This window comes from Piliocolobus tephrosceles, chromosome 13 (genome assembly GCF_002776525.5).
Source record: "Piliocolobus tephrosceles isolate RC106 chromosome 13, ASM277652v3, whole genome shotgun sequence".
Lineage (NCBI taxonomy): Eukaryota > Metazoa > Chordata > Mammalia > Primates > Cercopithecidae > Piliocolobus > Piliocolobus tephrosceles.
The window spans coordinates 110,835,105-110,855,850 of NC_045446.1; the positions used below are offsets into that span (position 1 = coordinate 110,835,105).

General features: G+C 41.4%; 1 protein-coding gene across 1 annotated transcript in view; it reads left to right on the plus strand.

The window, feature by feature from the left end:
• TECTA (tectorin alpha) overlaps positions 1–16,586 on the plus strand; it is a 92,117-nt gene extending 75,531 nt beyond the window's left edge. Inside the window, exons 19-24 of the mRNA XM_023208479.2 lie at positions 70–233; positions 692–940; positions 12,931–13,093; positions 14,182–14,269; positions 14,873–14,989; positions 15,803–16,586. Of these exons, the coding sequence (XP_023064247.2) occupies positions 70–233; positions 692–940; positions 12,931–13,093; positions 14,182–14,269; positions 14,873–14,989; positions 15,803–15,903 (882 nt within the window). The 3' untranslated portion in view covers positions 15,904–16,586. The remainder of the gene's footprint in view (positions 1–69; positions 234–691; positions 941–12,930; positions 13,094–14,181; positions 14,270–14,872; positions 14,990–15,802) is intronic.
• The last annotated feature ends 4,160 nt before the right edge of the window (positions 16,587–20,746 follow it).

Sequence of the window (20,746 nt, forward strand, 5' to 3'; positions counted from 1 at the left end):
TGGATTTGACATGCAAGCTACATACTCACTCCCAGATGTCATGATTTCTGACTTCCCCTTGCTCTGCAGTCCAATGGCACTCATATCATATATAAAAACACAATCTGGATCGAAAGTGCCAACAACACTGGCAACATCATCACCAGGGACCGCACGATCAATGTGGAATTTTCATGTGCTTATGAGCTGGATATCAAGATCTCCTTGGATTCTGTTGTGAAGCCTATGCTAAGGTAAGGCGCCTCCTGGGCTGTGCACATTGCTTTTTCTTTTCCTTGACAGTTAAGATTAGCATAATCAAAAGTGCTAGCATTTGTCTTTGGTGCCCTAGGAAAAACATAATTCACATTTCTTGAGCCTAAATCCTTTCAGTCAGCATTGTTCAATAGAACTCTCTGTGATGACGGAAATGTTCCATCTGTACTGTTTAATGTGGTGGTTACGTGTGGCTGCTCAGCACTTGAAATGTGGCTCAGGGGGCTGCGAATTGAATTTTTAATTTTATTTAATTTTATTTCATTTAAATGTAAATTGCCCCATGTGGCTAGCAGGTACTATATTGGACAGCACAGCCTTAGACTTTGCTACTGCATGCTTTGCTTTCCCTCTGCATTCTCAGCTTGAAAAATGGTAGATAATTGAATAGGTTACATTGTTTTGGGTTCCTGTCTCGTAATTGTTTCCGTTTCAGTGTAATTAACCTGACAGTTCCAACCCAAGAAGGCAGCTTCACCACCAAGATGGCTCTCTACAAAAATGCCTCCTACAAACATCCTTACCGTCAGGGTGAAGTAGTGTTGACGACTCGAGATGTGCTGTATGTAGGGGTTTTTGTGGTTGGAGCTGACTCCACACATTTAATCCTAACGCTCAACAAATGCTATGCCACACCGTCCCGAGACAGCAATGATAAGCTCCGATATTTCATCATCGAAGAAGGGTGAGTAACCTCTTTATAGACAACAGTCTCAGAGCTTCAGGTATAATATTGTCTACATCATTTTTTAAGGAAGGGAATGGAAACTAATATTTGTTGGCTGCCTATGAGGCCAGCATTTTGCATTTATTAATTCATCTAATTCTCAAGGCAACCTATGAGGTAGATATTATAAGCTTCATTTTACAGACAATCAAATAACTTGCCTTAAGTCACACAGAAATATAGTGGTAGGTACCCCAAGTCCATGTGGCATTAACTACATTAACTACAAAATGCTTTATTCTCAAAGTGGGGATTCTGTGCTGTTTACTTTGAACTTCAATTTGGGAGGAATGTGGAATTCTGCAAATGAAAGAATATAATGACAATAACCACAGGTTAATGAACAGGGCATCTATAAAAATAAAAAGGAAATTAACATAATAGCCTATAGACTCAACAAGTTTCCCTTTACTCACCACTATATGCTTTCCACCTAGTATATTTCCTGAAAACATAGTGATTACACAACAAAATTTCTTGAATGAATAAATAAATGAGAAGAAAAGACTGTAGACCAACCACAATAATTATCTTTATTAAAAACAAAAATACTTTCTGGATATGTTAGACAGTTTACATTTATTGTAATAGATTTTGTAACAATTCACTGTAACAGCTTTATTACAAAGATAATTTATATGTAATACAATTTGCTTGCTTTAAGTGTAAAAATCAATGGTAATTGATTGGTAAATTTGCAGAGAATTGCAAATATCACCATAATCTAATTTTAGAACATTTTTGTCACTCCAATAGTTACTTTTTATATGAATTTCTTTTAAAAATATATTGATACATTTACATATTTATGGAGTATATATGATATTTTGATACATGCATTAAATATGTAGTGCTCAGATCAGGGAATCTAGGATACCTATCACCTTGGATATGTGTCTTTTCTTTGTGTTGGGAGCATTTCAAATCTTCTCTTCTGGCTACTTTGAAATATATAATAAATTGTTGTTAACTATGGTCACCCTACTGTGCTATCAAACACTAGAACTTATTCCTTTTATCTAAATGCATGTTTGTAGCCCTTAACCAACCTCTGTCCGTCCCAGCTTCTTACCCACCCTTTGGTAACTATCAGTCTACTCTGTACTTCCATGAGATCAACTTTTGAAGCTCCCACATATGAGTGACAAACTGAGATATTTGTCTTTCTGTGCCTGGCTTATTTCATTTAACATATTGACTTCCAGTTCTGACCATGTTGTTGCAAATGATAGGATTTCATTTCTTTTTAAGGCTGAATAGTATTCCCTTGTGTATATATATCACATTTTCTTTATCCATTCATCCATTGATGTATACTTAGGTCGATACCATATCTTGGCTATTGTGAATAGTGCTGCAATAAACATAGAAGTGTAGAATTATTCTTTGGATATACTAATTTCCTTTCCTTTGGATAAATACTCAGTAGTGGCCTTGCTGGATCATGTGGTAGTTCTATTTTTAGTGGTTTTTTTTTGGGGTGTGTGTGTGTGTGTGTGCGTGTGTGTGAAACCTCTGTAGTGTTTCCCATAATGACTGTACTCATTTATATTCCCACTAGTAGTGTAGAAGAGTTCCCCTTTCTCCATATCCTCACCAGCATTTGTTACTTTTTGTCTTTTTAATAGTAGCCATTTTAACTGGCATGACATGATATCTCATTGTGGTTTTGATTTTTATTTCCCTGATGATTAGTAATGTTGAGCATTTTTTTTTGTATACTTGTTGGCCATTTGTATGTCTTCATTTGAGAAATATTTATGCAAATCCTTTGCCCAGTTTTTAAAGGAATTATTTGTTTTCTTGCTGTTGAGTTGTTTGAGTTTCTTGCGTTGTTTGAGTTTCTTGCATATTCTGGATACGAATCCCTTGTTGGATGAATACTTTGCAAATATTTTCTTTTATTCAACAGGTTGTCTCTTCATTTTGTTGGTTGTTTTCTTTGCTGTGTAGAAACTTTTTAGTTTAATATAGTCCTATTTGTCTATTTTTGCTTTGTTGCTTGGGCTTTTGAAATCTTACCCATAAAATATTTGCCTCAACCAATGATGAAGCATGTTCACTTTGTTTTCTTCTAGTAGCTTTATAGTTACTGGTTGCACATTTAAATCCACTTTGAGTTGATTTTTGTTTATGGTGAGACACAAGGGTATAATTTAATTCTTCTGCTTATGGATATCCAGTTTTCTCAGCACCAGTTTTTGAAGAGAGTGTCCTTTCCCCAGTGTATGTTCTTGATGTCTTTGTTGAAAATCAGTTGGCTGTAAATACATGGATTTACTTCTGAGTTCTGTTTTGTTACACTGGTCTATGTGTCTGTTTTTATACCAATATCATGCTGTTTTGGCTACTATAGCTTCACACTATACTTAAAAGTCAGGTAGTGTGATGTCTGCAGCTTTGTTCTTTTTACTGAGTATTGCTTGGGCTATTCAGGGTCTATTGTGGCTCTTTACAAATTTTAGGATTTTTTTTTTTCTATTTCTGTGAAGAATTTCATTGGTATATTGATAGGGATTGCATTTAATCTGTGGATTTTTTTTGTGGTAGTACAGTCACCTTAACAATTTCAATACTCCCAATCCATAAGCATGAGATATCTTTCCATTTGTTTGTCCTCTTCATTTTGTAATTTTCCTTGTAGAGATCTTTCACTTGGTTAAATTTATTCCTAGATTTCTTATTTTTTTGTAAGTATTGTAAATGAGATTGCCTTCTTGATTTTTTTCGCTGCTAGTTCATTATTGGTGTATAAAAATGCTACTAATTTTTGCATGCTGTTTTTATGTCCTGCAACTTTACTGAATTTGTTTATCTATTCTAAGAGTTTTTGATGGAATCTTTAGGTTTTTCTGTATATAAGATCATGTTATCTGCAAAGGGAAAGTTTGACTTTCTATTTCCCAATTTGGATGTCTTTTTTTTTTTTTTTTTTTTTTTGAGACGGAGTCTTGCTCTGTCGCCCAGGCTGGAGTGCAGTGGCGCAATCTCGGCTCACTGCAAGCTCCGCCTCCCGGGTTCACACCATTCTCCTGCCTCAGCCTCCCGAGTAGCTGGGACTACAAGCACCCACCACCACGCCTGGCTAATTTTTTGTATTTTTAGTAGAGACGGGGTTTCACCATGTTAGCCAGGATGGTCTCGATCTCCTGACCTCGTGATCCGCCCGCCTTGGTCTCCCAAAGTGCTGGGATTACAGGCTTGAGCCACCGTGCCCGGCCTGGATATCTTTTATTTTTTTCTCTTGCTTGATTGAACTGGCTAGGAATTCTAGTACTATGTTAATAAGAATGATGAGAATGAGAATCCATGAATTGTTCCAGTACTTTCAGGTTTTCTTCATTCAGTATGATATTACCCATGGGTTTGTCATATATGGCTTTTATTATGTTGAGGCATGTTCCTTCTGTTCCTAATATTTTGAGAATTTTTATCACAAAGGGATGTTGAATTTTATCAAATGCTTTTTGTGCATCTATTGAGATAATTGTATGGTTTTTATTGTTCATTCTTATGTGATATATGACATTTGTTGATTTGTATATATTGAAACATTCTTGCATCCCTGGAATAAATCCTGCTTGATCATGGTGTATTATCTGTTTGATGTGTTGTTGGATACAGTTTGCTAGTATTTTATTGAGGATTTTTGCATCTATGTTTAGACATTGGCTTGTAGTGTGTGTGTGTGTGTGTGTGTGTGTGTGGTGTCCTGGTCTAGTTTTGGTATCAGGGTAATGCTGGCCTTATAGAATGAGCTAGGAAGAATCCCCAAATTCCCTCCTCTTCAGTTTTTTTGAAATAGTTTAGGAAGCATTGGTGTTAGTTCTTCTTTGTAAGTATGGTAGAATTTAGCAGTAAAGACAAGTAGTCCTGGACTTTTCTTTGCTGAGAGACATTTTGTTCCTGATTCAATCTTGTTATTAGATATTGGTCTGTTCAGGTTTTCTATTTCTTCCTGGTTCAACCTTGGTAGGTTGTATGTGTACAAGAATCTATCCATTTTCTGTAGGTTTTACAAAGTGTATAGTTGTTCATGACAGTCTGTAATGATTCTTCGTATTTCTGTGTTTCTGTGGTATCAGTAGTATTATCTTCTTTTTTATTTCTGATTTTAATTTGAGTTTTCTTTTTTCCCCTTAAGTTAGTCTAACCAGTGCTTTATCAATTTTGTTATCTTTTTAAAACATGAATTTACATTTCATTGATTCTTTGCTTGTTTTAGTCTCTACTTTATTTAGCTCTGGCCTAATCTTTATTATTTTTTGCCTTCTACTAATTTTGGATTTAATTTTCCACTTTTTTGATTTAGGTGTATATTGCAATAAATTTCCCTCTTAGCACTGTTTTTTTGTTGTATCTCACACGTTTTGGTATGTTCTGTTTCCATTTTCACTTGTTTAAAAAATTTTTTTAAATCTGCTTCTTAATTTATTCATTGACCCAGTGGTTGTTCAGGAGCATGTTGCCTGATTTCTAAGTATTTATTCAGTGTCCGAAATTTCTCTTGTTATTGATTTCTAGTTTTATTCCATTGTGGTCTGAGAAGATAGTCGATATGAGTTCAATTTTTAAAAATTTGTCAGGACTTGGTTTTTGGCCTAACATATGGTCTATCTTGGAAAATATTCTGTGTACTAATGAGAAAAATGTGCATTCTGCAGCTGTTGGGTAAAATGTTCTGTAAATGCCTGTTAGGTCCATTTGGTCCAAAGTGCAATATAAATAAAATTTTTCTGTTGATTTGCTTTCCAATGTTGAGAGTAGGATGTTAAATTCCCCAACTTTCATTACTTTGGAATTTATCTCTCCCTTTAGATCTAATAATATTTGCTTTATACAGTTGGGTGCTGTGATGTTGGATAGATATATATTTAGAATTTTGCTGAATTTATCCTTTCATCATTATGTAATGATCTTCTTTGTCTCTTTTTACAGCCTTTGACTTAAAGTCTGTTATATCTGATACAAATATAGCTACCCCTGCTTGCTTTTGGTTTTGCTTTTCACAAATTATCTTTTTCCATCCCATTACTTTCAGTCTATGTGTGTCTTTTACAGGTGAAGTGAGTTTCTTGTAGGCAGCATATATTTGAGTTTTTTGTTTGTTTGTTTGTAGCTGTTCAGCCAGTCTATATCTTTTAAGTGGGGAATTTAATCTGCTTACATTCAAGGTTACTATTGATAAGTGAGAACTTATTCCTGTCATTTTGTTTATTGTTTTATGGGTATTTGTATACCCTTTGTTTCATTCTCTCTTATCATTTATTATTGTGGTTTGGTGGCTTTCTGTAGTAGTAACATTTGACTCCTTCTCTTTCTCTTTTGTGTGTATAATCTACCATTGAGTTTTACACTTTTGTGTGTTTTTATTATGTCATATATCAACCTTTCACTTCCAAATGTAGGACATACTTAAATTTTCTTGTAGGGCTGGCCTGGTGGTGAATTCTCTCAGTTTTTGCTTGTCTGGGAAATACTATTTTTTCTTCATTTTTGAAGGATAGCTTTGCTGGGTGTAGTATTCTTGATTAGCAGGTATTTTCTTTCTTTCAGCACTTTGAATATATCCTTGCATTCTGTCCTATCCTGTAAGAGTTCTGCTGAGAGATCTGCTATTGGTCTGATGGGGTTCCATTATCTATAACTTGATGCTTTTCTTTCACTGTTTTTAGAATTCTGTCTTTGGCTTTTGTCACTTTGAGTATAATATGCCTTGGAGAAGACATTTTTGGGTTGAATCTATTTGGGATCTTTGAGCTTACTGTATGTAGATGTTTATATCTCATGCAAGACTTGGGAAGTTTTTAGTTATTATTTCATTAAATAGGTTTTCTGTGCCTTTGGATATCTTTTGCCCTTCTGGAACTCCCCAAATTAGAATATTTGGTCACTTTATAGTATATTATATTTCACATAGGATTTCTTCTTTTTTTCTTATTCCTTGGTTTGTTTGTTTGTTTTTGCCTGACTAGGTTATTTCAAAAGACCTGTATTCAAGAATTCTTTATTCTGGCCAGGTGCAGTGGCTCGTGCCTGTAATCCCAGCACTTTGGGAGGCCGAGGCAGGCCGATCATGAGGTCAGGAGATCAAGACAATCCTGGTTAACACAGTGAAACCCTGTCTCTACTAAAAATACAAAAAATTAGCCAGGCATGGTGGCGTGTGTCTGTAGTCCCAGCTACTCAGGAGGTTGAAGCAGGAGAATCACTTGAACTCAGCAGGCAGAGGTTGCAGTGAGCTGAGATCACACCACTGCACTCCAGCCTGGCAACAGAGCAAGACTCCATCTCAAAACAAAAGAATTCTTTATTCTGTTTGATCTAGCATATTGTTGAAGCTCTTGATTGTATTTTTCAGTTTTATTCATTGAATTCTTCAGTTCCAGAATTTCTGTTTGGTTCTTTTTGTCTGTCTCTTTGTTGAATTTCTCACTCAGATCATGAATTGTTTTTCTGATTTCTTCATATTTGTGTTTTCCTGTGTCTCACTGAACTTCTTTAATATCATTATATTGAATTCTTTCTCAGGTATTTCATAGATTTCTTTTTGGTTGGAATGTGTTGCTGGAGAATTATTATTATTTTGTTTTATTTTTTATATCTTGAAATGGAGTTTTGCTCTTGTTGCCCAGGCTGGAGTGCAGTGGCACAATCTCGGCTCATTGCAACCTCTGCCTCCTGGGTTCAAGCAATTCTCCTGCCTCAGTCTCCTGAGTAGCTGGGATTACAAGCATGTGCCACCACGCCTGGCTAACTTTTGTATTTTTGGTAGAGTTGGGGTTTCTCCATGTTGGTCAGGCTAGTCCTGAACTCCCAATCTCAGGTGATCCACCCACCTTGGCTTCACAAAGTGCTGGGATTACAGGCGTGAGCCACCATGCCTGGTCACTGGAGAATTACGGTGTTCTTATTGTGTCCTTATTGTGTCCTTGCTTTTTTATATTTCTTACGTCCTTATGTTTGTTTCTGTGCATCTGGTATCATAGTTGCTTCTCCAATTTTATGGACTGGCTTTTATAGGGATATAGTTTTTCCTATAGATGTATCTGTAGTGTTGGTTGGGTTTGACTTTGGCTTTGATTCTGGGTAGACACAGCAGTGTAGTCTCCATATGATTTCTTCAGCTGTAATCAGCATCAGTCATGTCTGTGAGTTAGTCAGTGACTTAGGCTATTAGTGGAGGATATGGTGAGGCTTTGCTGGGGACAGGGATGCCAGATGAGCCAGTCCTTGGGTATCAGTGGTGGTGATAGCAGGCCAGCATGCCAGCTTTTGGGCCCCTGGGTGGCATTAACAAGCACTCATGGTAGTAGGTCTAGGTGGGCCAATCCTTGGTCAGGGGTAGCAGTGGGCCAGGTGGGTGGGTGGGTCCTCAGGCCCTAAGTGGTGTATGTGGCATCAGTGATGGCAGTAGCAGCAGTGGCCCAACTCTTAGGCCCCAAAGCCTCACATGGGAGTGCCAGTGGTGGTGGCGGTGGGCCAGTCCTCAGGTCCTCAGGTGGCACACGGGTGAGTTCTGGCAGTGGTAGCAGGCTGGGTGGGCCTGTCCTCAGGTTCCCAAAAGGCAAATTTTAATGCAGTCGCTGGCAGTGGTGGACAGGGCAGGGCAATCTGTAAGCCCCCAGATGATGTGCATGGGTGCTGGGAGGGGCAAGCAGGACAGGCCTGTCTTGATGACATGTGTGAGCACAGGGGTGGGCTGGTCCCCAGGCCCCCTGATGGTGCATGTGAGCACCGGCAGTGGGTGGGGCAGGTCTGTTGTCAGGCCCCCCGATGGTGCATGCAGCCATCAGTATTAGTGGATGGGGCAGGTTGATCCCTAAATCCCCCCAACAACACACGTGGTTGCCAGTGGTAGTGGCAACAGATTGGGCAGGCCTGTCCTTAGACCCCTGGAAGACGTGTATGGGCACCAGTGGTGACTGGTGGATGAGTCAAACCCCAGATCCCGCGACAGCATACATGGGCACCAGTGGTGGTGGGTGGGGCAGGCCTGTCCTCAGGCCTCACGACGCCACCTGGTGGGCTGATCTTCAGGCCCTCTGAAGGTGTATATGGGTGTCTGGTGGCCCTGCTGCTGGGGAAGTGGCAGAGTTGCTGACAGTGGCAGCAGCTGCAGGCAGGTGGCTCTTGGGTTCTGGGGAGCTTGTGCGTCAGTCCCTTGGCCCTGGGACAGCCTCCCTGGTGCACTGCATCACCTGTTCCCCAGGGTGTAGGACACTGTGTGGGTGAGAGTGCTGTGGACACAGCTGCACCACTGAGTTCAGCCAGTGTTGTGAACCTGCAGCCTTTTGAGTAGACATGAGCGGTAGGTGTTAGCAGGGCTCCAGGGATGTGAAGAAGCAGGGGCTGTTGGACCCCAGGGCAAGATATAGTCTGACGGGGGCTGGGCTCTCAACATGGCGCCATGCTGCAGCTGCTTGGGTCTGGGGGGCTGGAGGCTGTACGATTCAGTGTGAACGCCTTCTCTGGAACAATACTGTTATGTGGAGTCCAGGTAGCTTCCTATACGAGTCTCAGGGTCCAGATGGCTCTCCCATGGCTAGCATTACCAAAGTATGCAGTGGAATATGGACCACTGGGGATCTCTCAATTAACCTTTTCCCACATTGGGAAGTTTCTCCTGGCTCCAAGCTGACCCTAGCAGGGCCAACTGCTTTGTTTCCCTCTATTTTCATGCCTCAGAGATCCTCTGTCCCTCTTTTGCTGAATTCCAGTGTTCTTTCTTTGATGCTCTATTCAACATGTGATAGTCTGTTTATTGTTTTGGCCCATCTTTGTTAGGGAGGCAAGTTCTGGATGCCTCTAGCCAGCCATCTTGAAGCCCATAATAATTTTTCTGGGAGACACGGTCTCACTCTGTTTCCCAGGCCCCAGGCTAGAGTGTGGTGATATGATCATGGCTCAATGAGGTCTCAGCGTCCTGGGCTCAAGTGATCCTCCCACCTCAGCCTCCTGAGTAGCGGGGACTACAGGCGCACACCACCATGCCCGGTGAATTTTCTCTATTTTTTGTAGAGACTTAGTCTCCCTATGTTGTTCAGGCTGGTCTTGCACTCTTGGGCTCAAGTGATCTTCCCATCTTTGCCTCCCAAAGTCCTAGGATTACAGGTGTGACCTACCATGCCAGCCAGCCTACAATAATTCTTAAAGCAGGTAAATGTATTAATCAGAATTCTGAGTGGTAGAGACCAATTCAAACCAGTTTATGCAAAAATCAAGGCATTTAATGGTTATAACACCAAATCACAGGAGTGGATGTGACTTCAGAGATGATTGGATCCAGGGAGCCAGATGCTATCAAGACTCTCCTCATGCTTTATCCCTTCTCTCTCTCTCTGTCTCTCTCTCTCTCTCTCTCTCTCTCTCTCATTGACCTTGTTAGACACTGGCAATCCTAGACTCACATTCTTATAGCATTGTAACCAATGAGAAGGGAGCACTTCTAACTTCAGTGCAGGGAATCCCAGGCCTATCCTGGACCACTTGCTTATCCTTTGTTTGGCAGGTAGGGATATACACCATTGAATTTGCCTGGCCTGGTCAGCCCCCACCCCTGTGGTGGTCAGAGAGTGCTTTGGATACAGTAAGTAGCTTTGTGGTTGAGGGGAAGAGGCATGGTTTCCCAAGAGAAGAAGGGTGTGGTTCTGGGAAGACAAACAATAGACATTCACTAGTTTACAGATGAAACAGGCTCAGAGAGACTAGGCACAGAGCTCACTCAAGGTCACACAACTATCAAGGAGCAGAGAAGAAATCCTTTTAGGTTTCAAGACACACCGACTCCCTAAGTGACCAGGTGTGGTGAGTGGCATGGGTTGCTGAGGTATATTGTGGAATTTTCAGCAAAGACCTCACTAAGGCATTTGTGTTTCTGAATTGGTGTTTATCCTCCTTGGAGGGAAAAAGAGGAACGTGGTGACTCTTGGTGTCCTTCAGGCCTAGATGAGTGGGTGAGCATCACAATTACCCTTTTGTTCATGTTTCTTCCTCCTCTCATTGTATTCCTTTTGCAACGTAAAAGGGTTAATATATGAGACACTCTACAAGTGCAAATCCAGATTATAGGGCTTATGTCTCCTTTGAAGGACGTGGTAGCCTTTAACATTTTTAAAATGGTACTTAAAAGACTTGACCCAGAGAGGGAGAGCAAGCCAAGAGCATATTCATAAATCTCAGCTTACCCCAGTGTCTGTCTGAATAAACATCTTCAGATTAAACCGTGGTTGGGTGGGAAGTGACTTCTTTATGTAGGTGAATCCATCAGTCCTCCTAACCTTTCTTGGAGGGATGTGGTTATTGTTTTTTTCCAGCAAACTTAGGGAAACCAGATGTTCAATGCTTAATGAATAGCTGCAAAATGGGTCCACTAAAGTGTTTTGGGGGTCAGTTGTTTCTCTCCAGCTGTGTGGAGGGCAGAGACAGCAGCAGTTTCTACAAGTGGCTTGCAAGTCTGGGGACACGCAGGCCACTTCTGTTTTCTCTTCATGTGCTAGACAGAGGAAAGGGCAGATGTTTCATTGTTAACAGAAGATTCTAGTGCTTGGTGTCTGTGCTCAGTCTAAGAAAGACACCCAGACAGCCGATTTCTGCCTCGCTATACCCTTTCCTTCAGTTTTGCTGATACCTAAACTTCAAGTCATCTCCCAGGGAGAGAATTGGTGGTGTGGTTAAGAGGGAAGGTCTGTGTGAAGACTGAAGAGCTATTACCGCTTTGGAATCCTTGAGCCTGTTCAGGTTATCCAAATAAATAACAGTGTCAAGAAAAAGTATGGCATATAAGTTTGTTTCAAAGCACTTAGGAGACTATTGGACTATTGCCTTAAAAAGCAACTTGCATTTTGCCTGGAAGGCTAAATGTGTGGGAATGCTGAAGGATAACTTTAAGTTTTAATTTTCCTTATTGCTAAGCTATTTAATCCTGTGGACTAGGGAGAAGAATCATAAGAAAGAGTCACCCTTTTTATCATTTTAAAGAGATTTTTGGTTCCTACAGGCCAGTCTTGGCCGTGGCAACACCATTCGCTCACTCAATCATTCATCTGACAAAAATTTTCAAATACATGCCACATGCCATGTGGTGCGGTGGAGACACAGTAAGGAATATGACTTGGTTTCTGTGCTCATGGATTTCAACAGAGGACTGTTGGCAAATCCAGGAAAGGCCATTTGTTTGTGCCATGTCCGGGCATGACTAGGGAACATTTATAAAGGAGAGGGTGCCATAGAACTGGTGTTGGAGAAAGGGCAGGAGTGGTGCATTGGACAAAGAGCAGGAAGATCTTCCAGGCACTGCATGAAAAGACACAGGACTATAAGAGACTCTGATGCCTTTGGGGAACTATATGTAGTTGAAGCAAGATCTCTGTGCCTGAGAGATGTCTTGGCTGGGGTTGTCTCTTGGCTCAATACCACAAGGAAGGGGGCTGAGAAAAGTGACAGTCAGCTCCATCAAAGCGACTCTGCAGCTCGCCCTGACCGATCGTCTTTCCCCTCCAGCTCCTATTTTGACGTGTGGGAAGTATTCCCAACAGGGTTTGCGTCAGGGGCCCCTGCCAACATTGATAATTAACTGAAGAAAGTACAGAAGAAGTAAGAATGAATCGTGTGTTTATTAAATTGCTATCGGTAAAACACAGCATTATGAGGGGGCGGAATGAGAAAAGCGTGGGGAAATTGCGTGTGGTCCCTGCGTCGTTTTGTTTTTAGTTGCAGTTAGGATACTAATTCGAGGTGGTGTTTGATGTTTCAAAACAAACTATGAAAATATGAGGGAGTGATAATAAATGACAAACCCAGGCAGTCCAGAGGTCACTTTCCAATGTAAAGGCATTTCTGCACTGATGACGGTTTTATGTGAAAAGTGAAATTTTGAAATGAAGATGAGGGTTAAAGTGTAAGAGGAAAACATGTGAAGCAAAGATTCCATTATTTTTTCTGAATAGGTGTCAGAACATCAAGGATAACACCATCGGCATCGAGGAGAATGCAGTCTCCCTGACCTGTCGCTTTCACGTCACCGTCTTTAAATTCATCGGGGATTACGACGAAGTTCACCTTCACTGTGCAGTGTCACTCTGCGACTCAGAAAAGTACTCCTGTAAAATCGTAAGTGAGAGCGTGAACACAAAGTGCTTAGCCTTATTTCTCACTGTCTCGGTTTCCCAACATGAGGATCGTGAATGCCAGGTGGCTGGACTGGAAGCATTCCTAGATGCTTGGGGTGGACAGTCAACTTTGATGGGACAGTGAGAGAAAACACCGGGAAATATATCTATTTACTCTTCTATCTCTTAATTGTCAACCAGTCATGGGCTTAACGCTAGACGAGGGTTATCTCAAAGCTCGGCACTGTTGACATTTTGGACGGAATAATTCTTTGTTGTGGAGGGCTGTTCTGTGCATTGTAGCATGTTAGCAACATCCCTCACCTCTACCCATGGGTACCAATCACACCTTCCCCCACTTTCAACACCCAGAATGTCTCCGGATGTTGCCAGTTGGCCTGGCTGAGAACCACTGCACTAGAGTCTCAAGGAGCCAGGCGGCCTGACTCTAATGACCATTGGGCCAAGTTCCACTCCACTACAGAACCAAACTCTTGAGCTCAGGATACAGTTTATCCAGGTGTCCTGCAGCTCACTTGATCTACATCAGGACTCTGGAGGGGATGAGGGATGAAGTAGCAAACCAATCATCTCTTCTGTGCCAGGCTTCCACCCCCACCACTTACGGGCTGGGTCCTTACGATTTGATTGCCCGACACCTGGCCCCTAGCCTTTAACATTGCAGCTTTATGCTAACACCATGTTTGCAGAATCAAGATGTGAATTATGGTCAGGGTAACTTACAGATGATACTGCATACATTAGTGCCTGATGAGATACAGCAGTCCTATTCCTAGGCAGGGAGCCTCTTTGAATCTCATTCCAGTGTGGATCCATCAGAAATGAAGGAGAGATTTTTAAAAAGGAAAAAGTACTAATTCCAGTGTGGAGAGTGTGTTTAATTCTGTTCAACACACAGCCTAGAGTCCCAGAGGATTCGATGATCAAGAATGCATTGGTTCTAATTAATCTGAGCAGCAATAATGCTTGAGGCCAGAGTCACTGCCTCTTTTAGAGGTGAAAACATGGTGAAGAATAAGTTACCAGCTTAACTGTGTGAAATTTTTCCCCTGGTGTTTTGTCTTGCAGACTTGCCCACAAAATTCCAGGATTGCCACAGATTACACAAAAGAACCCAAAGAACAGATCATTTCAGTGGGACCTATTAGGAGAAAAAGTATGTATGTTCTCTAAAACACACCCTAAATTATTAAAACAATGGGATTTGAAGGCTCAGACGTATTTCACCTCTGATGTGGGTCCAGTGGATGAGGAGGCTGGTGTTGGGGACACCGGTTTGAGAACATCACCCGCTTTCTTAAAGACATCTTTTAATTGACTTATAAACATTCAACAATGGCATTGAGCTTTTCTTTGTCCTTCTCTTTTTTGGGGGGGGGTGGGGGGGGGAATTGAGTCTCGCTCTGTCTCCCAGGCTGGAGTGCAATGGTGCGATCTCGGCTCACTGCAAGCTCTTCCTTCCGGGTTCCCGCCATTCTCCTGCCTCAGCGTCCCGTGTAGCTGGGACTATAGGCGCCCCCCACCATGCCCAGCTAATTTTTTTGTATTTTTAGTAGAGATGGGGTTTCACCGTGTTAACCAGGATGGTCTCGATCTCCTGACCTCGTGATCCACCCACCTCGGCTTCCCAAAGTGCTGGGATTACAGGCGTGAGCCACGGCACCCGGCCTGTCCTCCTCTCTTTTTAAAGCCTTGCCCTTCGATACCAGTGGAAGGGTTGAACTGTCTGTAGTAAATCTTCCTAACTGCTCTTTTGTAGGGCTGGACTGGTGTGAGGACAACGGAGGGTGTGAGCAGATTTGCACGAGCAGGGTGGACGGGCCTCTCTGCAGCTGTGTAACAGGAACCCTGCAGGAGGATGGCAAGAGCTGCAGAGGTAGACGCTCTTCTACCTTGGGGCAGGCAGCTAGGGGACACGGGAGGTTCTTTACCCCCAGAAGGAGAAATTCAGATTTGAAGCCCACTCAGTCAGCAACTCTCCCTCAAAAACTCCAGAAATTAAGGAGGAAAGATGGGGAACATACCCAAGGAATTCTAGGGCCATTAAACAAACAACAACAACAAAAAACCTTGCTTTTTCACCTAAAATATAAAGGTAATTTAAAAAACAAGTTATCCAGCCATTTAAGGACCATATATTGGTCTACATCTGGCTGTCAAGTCTACTCAGGCTAAGGTTGGGATTGGAATGCTTCCTCCAGCAAACAAGCTTTAGCACATGGTTTCCCTGACCTCTTATGAGGTTGGCAGGACTCTCTTCTTTTTTGAGATGGAGTCTCGCCCTGTTGCCCAGGCTGGAGTGCAGTGGCACGATCTCAGCTCACTGCAACCTCTGCCTCCCGGGTTCAAGCGATTCTCCTGACTCAACCTCCCGAGTAACTGGGACTACAGGCACACGCCACCACGCCTGGCTAATTTTTGTGTTTTTAGTAGAGATGGGTTTCACCATATTGATCAGGCTGGTCTCAAACTCCTGACCTCGTGATCCTCCCGCCTTGGCCTCCCAAAGTAGGACTCTCTTAAAGATTGGGTTAATTCTGTTACTTTGCTGCCTTAGGGTCATTTGGGTAAAATGGGTTCTTGGCGACGAAGTTTCCTTTCTTTAGCTGAGTGCTGCAAAGATGTCTCATCACTATCAAACAGGTATTTTTTTCCCCATAGGGCTTACTGTGTTCCTCTCTGTTTACAGCCTCTAATTCTTCAGTCGAACTCCAAGTCTGGACGCTTCTTCTCGTCATGATCCAGATTTCATTATGGCATTTTGTCTATAAATCAGGCACGATCTCATAATTAACTCGAAGTTGCGATATAAAGTACTGTAATTTACTTCAACTCCCTGTAGGATAAAAAGTGTGTGCCCTTAAGTCAAAACCTATTTGAAAGTGTCCAGCATCTCAAAATGATGCCACCTGCCTCCAACGGTCTGAGGTCCAGAAACCAGCGAACATCCAAGCTCCTCTTTCAGAATATGAAACGGGGCTTCTACAAGTCAGTTATGGAAAGCATATCTCGTGTGTAAAATTTCCAAACAGTTGTCACTAGAAACTTTGGTTTACATGAAAAACCAGTAAAGGAAAAAAATTCTGGTTAGAGAAATCTGACTGGAAATCTGACCAGAGAAATCTGTCAAGCCAGTGCTATTTCTGGATTACGTTTTTTTTACAGAGAGAGGGCCTGTTGGAATGATTTTGAAGTGATGACTGGAAGGTTTGACTCCCTCTAAGGAATCTTGCTGGCGTTTGGAAGTGTCTGATCTATGATATGTATGTGTTCTGTCTATGAGGCACTCTCCACCCACTGTGTCCTTCAACCTTGCCATGGCAGCTTTGGCCACTGGGGATACTGCTGACCTGGGGAACCCCACCCACTCTCCTACCCCCTTGAACCCAATCCCTTCTCTTTTTACAAATCAACCAAATACTTTTTAATGTGTTTTATCCTTAAATAAACTTTGTGTTCAAATATTCTCATTACTTGGTGGCTGGAATCATTCTTATTGATGTTAAGCTTCGTACACTAAAAAGCATGCCATGAATTTTTTTTTAAAAGAAATAGCAGCAATTGGACCAGGAAGGCACTGTTGGCCAAAACGTTAATGCACCGTTATATTGCTGTTCGTGTGTACTTACAGAGCATTAGCAGAGCATTAAGGTACGGTGTAGAAGAGAAGCAGGCAGCATCCTTTTTGGTAAGTGGTACACAAACACGTATCTGCTATAATTAACTACAAAATGGAGGGCCTACTAAATATATCCCTGGAATGCTTTGCTTTTTAAGGGCAAAAACAAAGTAAAACCCACTTCAGGTTTATTTTGAAGTTGCCTTGGATTTAAACGGATCGCATTTTTGTATTTTTCTGGGAACTCTGAAAAGCTGAGCAAAAATGCTTAGTGCTCTTGAGCGTGAGTGTGGGTGAAATGGCCATTGTTTCATATGTCAAAGCTGTGGCATCATACTGTCACTAGGCTGAAGAAGTGGGGTGCAGACTGTGCACTGAGCTGTCTTGTTCTCCCAGCCCCCTGGGAGAATCAACACATTCCAGCTTATCTGAGCAGTCACACATGCTATGCAGCTAAGCCGACAACTGGTATTGATGGAGAAAAATATGTGTCTGCTTCTGCTTAGACATCTTAAGATCTTTTGGGAAAATACTGAGCATTGAGATGGATTAAGGAATCAAACCATTGTCTATTCTAGCTGAGACATAGTACTTCTTCCTCAGCAAGACAGAAATGAATGTTAGGCGTGTGTTCTTTGTTTGCATGAAAACCTGGATTCCAGACTATCCCACACTTCAGGATCAGAGGATTGAGATGAGCTTATGCACCATTTTCATTCACACCATTAAAGGGTTAGGCTTTTGAAATCAAACAGATTATGAGTTGAATACAATAATGTCTCGTTTATGGTTTTACCTGAGATCCTTAGACGAATTTTTTTTTTTTTTTTTTTTTTCCCTGAGACAGAGGCCCCCCCCATGTTGCCAAGGCTGGAGTCCATTAGCATGATCTTGGCTCCTTGCAGCCTCGACTTCCTGGGCTCAAGTGATCCTACCACTTCAACCTGCTGAGTAGCTGGGATGACAGGCACACACCACCATGCCTGGCTAATTTTTTATATTTTCAGTAGAGATGAGGTTTTACCCTGTTGCCCAGGCTGGTCTCGAAGTCCCAGCCTCAAGCAATCCACCCACCTTGGCCTCCCAAAGTGCTGGGATTATGGGCATGAGCCACCATGCCCACCTTTTTAGATGAATTTTAACTGAAAACATACAAGGAGGAAATGGTATATTACTTACTTGACAGCATCTCTTTATTGATTCCCATATTAAAGTCATTAGAGATTCCTCGATTAAAAATTTTAGTTTTTTTTTTTTTTTTTTTAACTTTTTAATCGAAATCCTTTTTGCCACACTTTCATTCTTGGCTTTTGGTTTTCTCGCTTGGTTGGCATCCTTCACATGTCTACCATCAGGATAAACCTGGTTGTAATGACACAACAGAAAACCCCAGGCCGGATGTGGTGGCTTATACCTATAATTCCGGCACTGTGGGAGACCCAGGCAGACAGATCTTGAGCCCAGGAGATTGAGACCAGCTTGAGCAACATACTGAGAACCCATCTCTACAAAAAAATACAAAAATTAGCCAGGGGTGGTGGCACATGCCTGTAGTCTCAGCATACTTGGGAGGCTCAGTTGGGAGGATCGCTTGAGCCTGGGAGGTAGAGGCTGCAGTGAGCTATTATCATGGCACTGCAATCCAGCCTGGACAACAGAATGAGATTTTATCTCAAAAATAAAATAGAACACCCCACAATCTCAGTGACTTACCAAAGATTTCTTTCTTGCTCACGCAAGTCACCCCTGCTTTCGCTGTCATCCTGGAATGGAAGTTGCTGGAGACTTTATTATCCTTCAATGTTGTCAGCTCAACGTGTGGCTTCAAGATTCACCTTGGCAAGGGAAGACAGCATGGAGAATCTTACCCTAGCTCTTCCGTGCTTCTGCCTGAAGTGACACGTATCGCTTCTGTTCCCACTTCATTGGTCAATGCAAGCCAGATGGCTGTAACTGACTTTTAGAGATGAGGAAGCACCAACTTCCCATGTGCCTGGAAGGCAGAAGAGCTGGAAATCAGTGGTGATAGTGCTCGCATTGCCTTCGAGTCAATCGCTTCTATCTGGATTAAAGAGAAATACTTCTACAAAACTGAAAACAAATGGGTCCTTTGGTTGACTTCCTGGAAGGCAGAAGAACTGAGAGATGATCCTGACTCTTCTACTAATTCTCTGCTTGAGACACAAATTATTACATGCCTCAATACCTTAATTTTCCTGTATGTAACATAAGAACATGAAGCTTCTTTTCAAATGTTCTTATGTCACAAAGTGACACTAGACACTTGACCTGGGATCCCTAGCCACTCTCCTACTCCCTCAAACCTAATCCCTTCTCTTTTTACAAAGAGAAGCCATATGATAGTATATGTTAAGATAACTTCAGAGCATTGCCTTTTCCTGCTGCTCTGAAAGATTTGCTTGTGGGGTGAAGGGGTAGGAAAGTGCAGGCTTAGCAAAGGTTGAAAAGGAAGTTAACTGGGAATCTTATTGACTTGGTATTTGTTTGATATCAAAAGAAACAACATCTTTGGGTCTAGCATTTGTGACCACTGGGAATTCTGTAGTTTCTTAACCAGTAGTAGGTATGTATTCTACTCAAAATTCTAATGACAAAACTTGAGAGTGCTAATTGTTTAACATTGTCTAATATTCTAGCTATTTTTAGAACCATTTGACATTTAGTGGGAGCTTGAAATCTAATAAAATTTCTTTCAACCAAAGGAATTAAGTAATTATCAAAAGATGACAATCATGCAAGGCTAGGGTAATAAAGAATTACCTCTTTACTAATTCTGAATTAATTTACCATCCACCGTATTTTGAACTTCCCAGCCTTTCTCCTAAAACTCAGGGGATCTCTACAGCTTGTATTCATGGCAGTTTGGGCCTGTTTAGAAGACCATGCTGGCATTTTGCAGTGCCCCATACGCTGACATCAGCTGCACAGTCCAGTGAAAAAGGAAATCAAACAGCACCCTCTAGTGTCTGCTTTTTATTTTTGCATGAAGCTCAAATGTGTATTGAACCACACCAATCAAATTATGATTCCCGTCCCCCGCCCCACTGCCACCCTGAAACCTTAGATGCAGAACATTATGAGAATATAGCTTTAGAAAGCACATCAAATGCCAAGGACGTTTGCTGGAGAACAGTATGGGATTTATTTTTATGCATACAGTATGCATTACTCCAGGAAATACCAGCACTTGGCATCCCATGCAAATTTTGCCCTTAATATTTGTTTCTCTAACGTGTTGACAAAAATAGCTGTCAAGAAAAATTAAGTATCTCTTTAAAATGTTGAGAAATAAACAATCTGATCAAGAAAAACCCAGGCAATATTTAATGGTCTTTTCTTCCCCCCAGCAGAATGTGAAATACTTTCATATGCATCTATAGCACAACAGCAATAACTCTGTTCTGACTAATGGAAGGCTCTGTTTGTGATGGTTTAATTATGTTTGCTGAAATACGACTCTCATATAAGACAACATCTCCATGGCAGAGGGACAGATCTCTGTGTCTATAGATAGAAATAAAATACAAAAGACTCATCATTCCATGAAGAACTCAGCAATCAAATTCTATTTGCTAAGGAAACAAATGGAGGAAGAATGTTCTCTGTACATTTCATTGTGTGTTTCTGTTTGCATCTAGCCTCTAGGTTAGCTGTTGTTTTCTTCAGTAGCATAAGATACTGATGGTGAAATAGTTTTGAAATTAAGATAGTCTACCATTGGATGAAATAACAATCCCTTACGCACATGTAGCATCTTTCATAACTAATGCTTTGCCACTGTATTTAATATTTTTCAATCCTAGATCATGCTGCATTCTGACAGAGAAATTAGAGGAAAAGTATTAAGTTGAAGTTATATATATCCAAAAGTGCTAACTAAAGAACATAGACCCACTCATATATGTATGCTTGTATGTGTAGGTTTATTTAGTAATTTTTAACTTCTAATGAGACATATTGGATGATAGTGACCTTTTGAGACTTTTAAGAACA